The following is a 2,372-nucleotide window of genomic DNA, read 5'->3' as shown; positions in this document are numbered from 1 at the left end:
ATGTGTCACCAATGCAACCTTAGTATATCCTATATCGATTACAAGAAGGCATATGATTCCATATCGCACTCGTTCCCCATCAAGGTGAGGTTTTTGTGGCAGGTGATTGAGAGGACAACACTGCAGCTCAGAAGTGGGAAAGACGTGATGTGGTCAAGAAACGCTCCGCATCTTGAGGGGGACATTTCAAGGCTATTTCTTTAGCCCGCTTACTAGAACACTGAATCGAAACGGGCATGGCTATCAGATAAGGTATAGAAAAAGCTCACCGGAAGAGAACCAAAACGACTAGGTGTAGTCATCAAACTAGTCGAAAGGATAAGAATTAGTGGCGACATCGACATGGCGTTTGACCCAGAGAAATTCCGATCTGTTCAGCTACTCTCAGGGCGACTGGTCGAGACTGGAGGCTGTGAGATCGACGAAGGCGAGATGATTTGGGACATGGTTTATGGCGAAGTATCTTGGATTCCAGCAGCTTCCTAGGATTCTCCACACCGACATCAAGCTCGAGTTTTGAGATAAGTTCTTGAGTAGAGCGAACGGTGTTTGGAATTCATGTTAATTGAGTATAGTATAGTAAATATAGTTTTTGAACCCACCAACCTTGCGCTTCTCTTTCCGTTTATTGCTTACATCTGTTTGATATTTGATAACCTAAGTCATGTGATTTCATCACAAATAACGTGATTACTCACATGAACGTTAAGTAATGGTACTACCCACTTGAAACATTTCCATTTTAGACATTTAAACAAAATTATATTTCACGCCATTTTGATTCTTACAGTTCACTTTACTAATAAACCTAGCAAGAAGCAGAAGAAAAGATTAATCAGCCGGCCTGCATTGCTTTCCTTCCAGATCGCATAATCTTTATCTGGAGTACAAAGGAATTCTCCAACACCAAAGATCGTCGATCATTCCGGATCAATGTGGACTATGACCATGCGGTGCGGGTGCGCTGGAGTCCAGATGGTCGCGCTCTCGTCGCTTACAAATACAATGAGGGTTGCATCGAGGTTTATAGGGTTGATAAAGTAGAAGGCTGGTTTCAGAATCCCACCAAGGGTATCACATTCCCTCGAGCCTACATGGACGACATAGTAGGCTATGGAATCGCACCGGATGGAAAATACCTCATGACATGCTCGAACCGTACCGAGCTAACCATCTGGGATGTGCGAGGAAATGTTCTTGAAAAGATCGACACCTTTCTGATGAATACGTATGGAGCCAAGATTTCTCCCTGTGGTAAGTTTATAGCTGCTTGTGGATTCGCAAGTGATGTGCCAATTTGGGAAGTTAAATTCAGCAAATCGGATGAGTTTCAAGGCGTTCAGAAAGCATTCGATCTTACTGGACACAAGTCCGGTGTATACGATGTAGCATTTGATCAGGACACTTCTAAAACGGTTACCGTTTGTAAGGATGGAACGTGGAGAATCTTTAACACCAAGAGTAAGTTTAACTACCCAGATAATCTCATGTGTTTTATAATATATATTAATTTTATAGTTGAATATAATAAAGGAGAGATGCCTCGTTGCCTTGTAACAGGAGCTTACGATACAACAAGCGCTGCTGCTCTGGTTGCACTCAGTCCACCAGGGGAAATAGTTGCAATTAGCACCGGGAAATCAATCCACTTTTTCTCGGCCATCTCAGGCAAGCTGGAAGGATCAATTGAAAACTTATGCTCCGGTAAATTTATTGTACTTGCATGGGAGCTTGCATGGGACTACATTCTCATTCTTTTATTCATAGAACAAATTACATCAATTCAGTTTGATTCGATGGGAAAATACCTACTAGTTTGTGCGGATCGCTATGTGCGCGTCTTCCACAACATACCCGGGTATAAAGTGGCCTTAGAGATTGCTCAACAGAAGCTGAAGCAACCAAAAATTACAGCAGCTACTCGTGAACGTATTCTGATGCAAATCGCGGAGAATGATGCATTTTTGAAAAAGTTCGAATAGTATGTAATTAACAATAAGACTGACTTTTTAGGTGGAAATGAGTGGATTGAGCATTTTCCTAAAGACTGGTCTGATTTTGTTTTTATTTTCGTATATTAGTAGTTATTCATAAAAACTAGTGTAATCAATACAAGCTGCCATATATGGTATATTAAGAAGAACGGGAAAAACAAGAAGGAAGAGTGCCAAATAAATATTGAATGTATAGTAATTTGTTGGGGTGTTTATGTTTGGGTAAGAACCTATATTGGCCCTATTACAGAGGCAGTTGAGTACTTCTTCTTCGACAGACATGGTTTGTCAACTAGCGGTTCTAGTTGAACTAACTCCTTCGTTTTCGAAAGTAACTTGCGTAATCTACTAGCCTATCTATCATCATCATAATCAGAT

General features: G+C 41.0%; 1 protein-coding gene across 1 annotated transcript; it reads left to right on the top strand.

The window, feature by feature from the left end:
* On the top strand, positions 1–1,982 carry LOC131675998 (transducin beta-like protein 2). Its single transcript, XM_058955122.1, has 4 exons — positions 1–84; positions 813–1,461; positions 1,519–1,704; positions 1,768–1,982. The coding sequence occupies exons 1-4, from the start codon at positions 1–3 to the stop codon at positions 1,980–1,982; spliced, it is 1,134 nt and encodes a 377-aa protein (XP_058811105.1).
* The last annotated feature ends 390 nt before the right edge of the window (positions 1,983–2,372 follow it).

Source organism: Topomyia yanbarensis, chromosome 1 (genome assembly GCF_030247195.1).
Source record: "Topomyia yanbarensis strain Yona2022 chromosome 1, ASM3024719v1, whole genome shotgun sequence".
Classification (NCBI taxonomy): Eukaryota; Metazoa; Arthropoda; class Insecta; order Diptera; family Culicidae; genus Topomyia; species Topomyia yanbarensis.
The sequence above is the reverse complement of the archived record's forward strand: the minus strand, read 5'-3'. Positions and strand labels throughout refer to the sequence as shown.

What these genes read in the sequence shown, in the direction of transcription:
- LOC131675998 (XM_058955122.1), top strand. Translation starts at nt 1, where the DNA reads ATGTGTCACCAATGCAACCTTAGTATATCCTATATCGATTACAAGAAG. An exon ending in GAGAATCTTTAACACCAAGA is followed by an intron (nt 1,462 to 1,518) that starts GTAAGTTTAACT and finishes TTAATTTTATAG; the next exon opens with TTGAATATAATAAAGGAGAG. An exon ending in AATTGAAAACTTATGCTCCG is followed by an intron (nt 1,705 to 1,767) that starts GTAAATTTATTG and finishes TTTTATTCATAG; the next exon opens with AACAAATTACATCAATTCAG.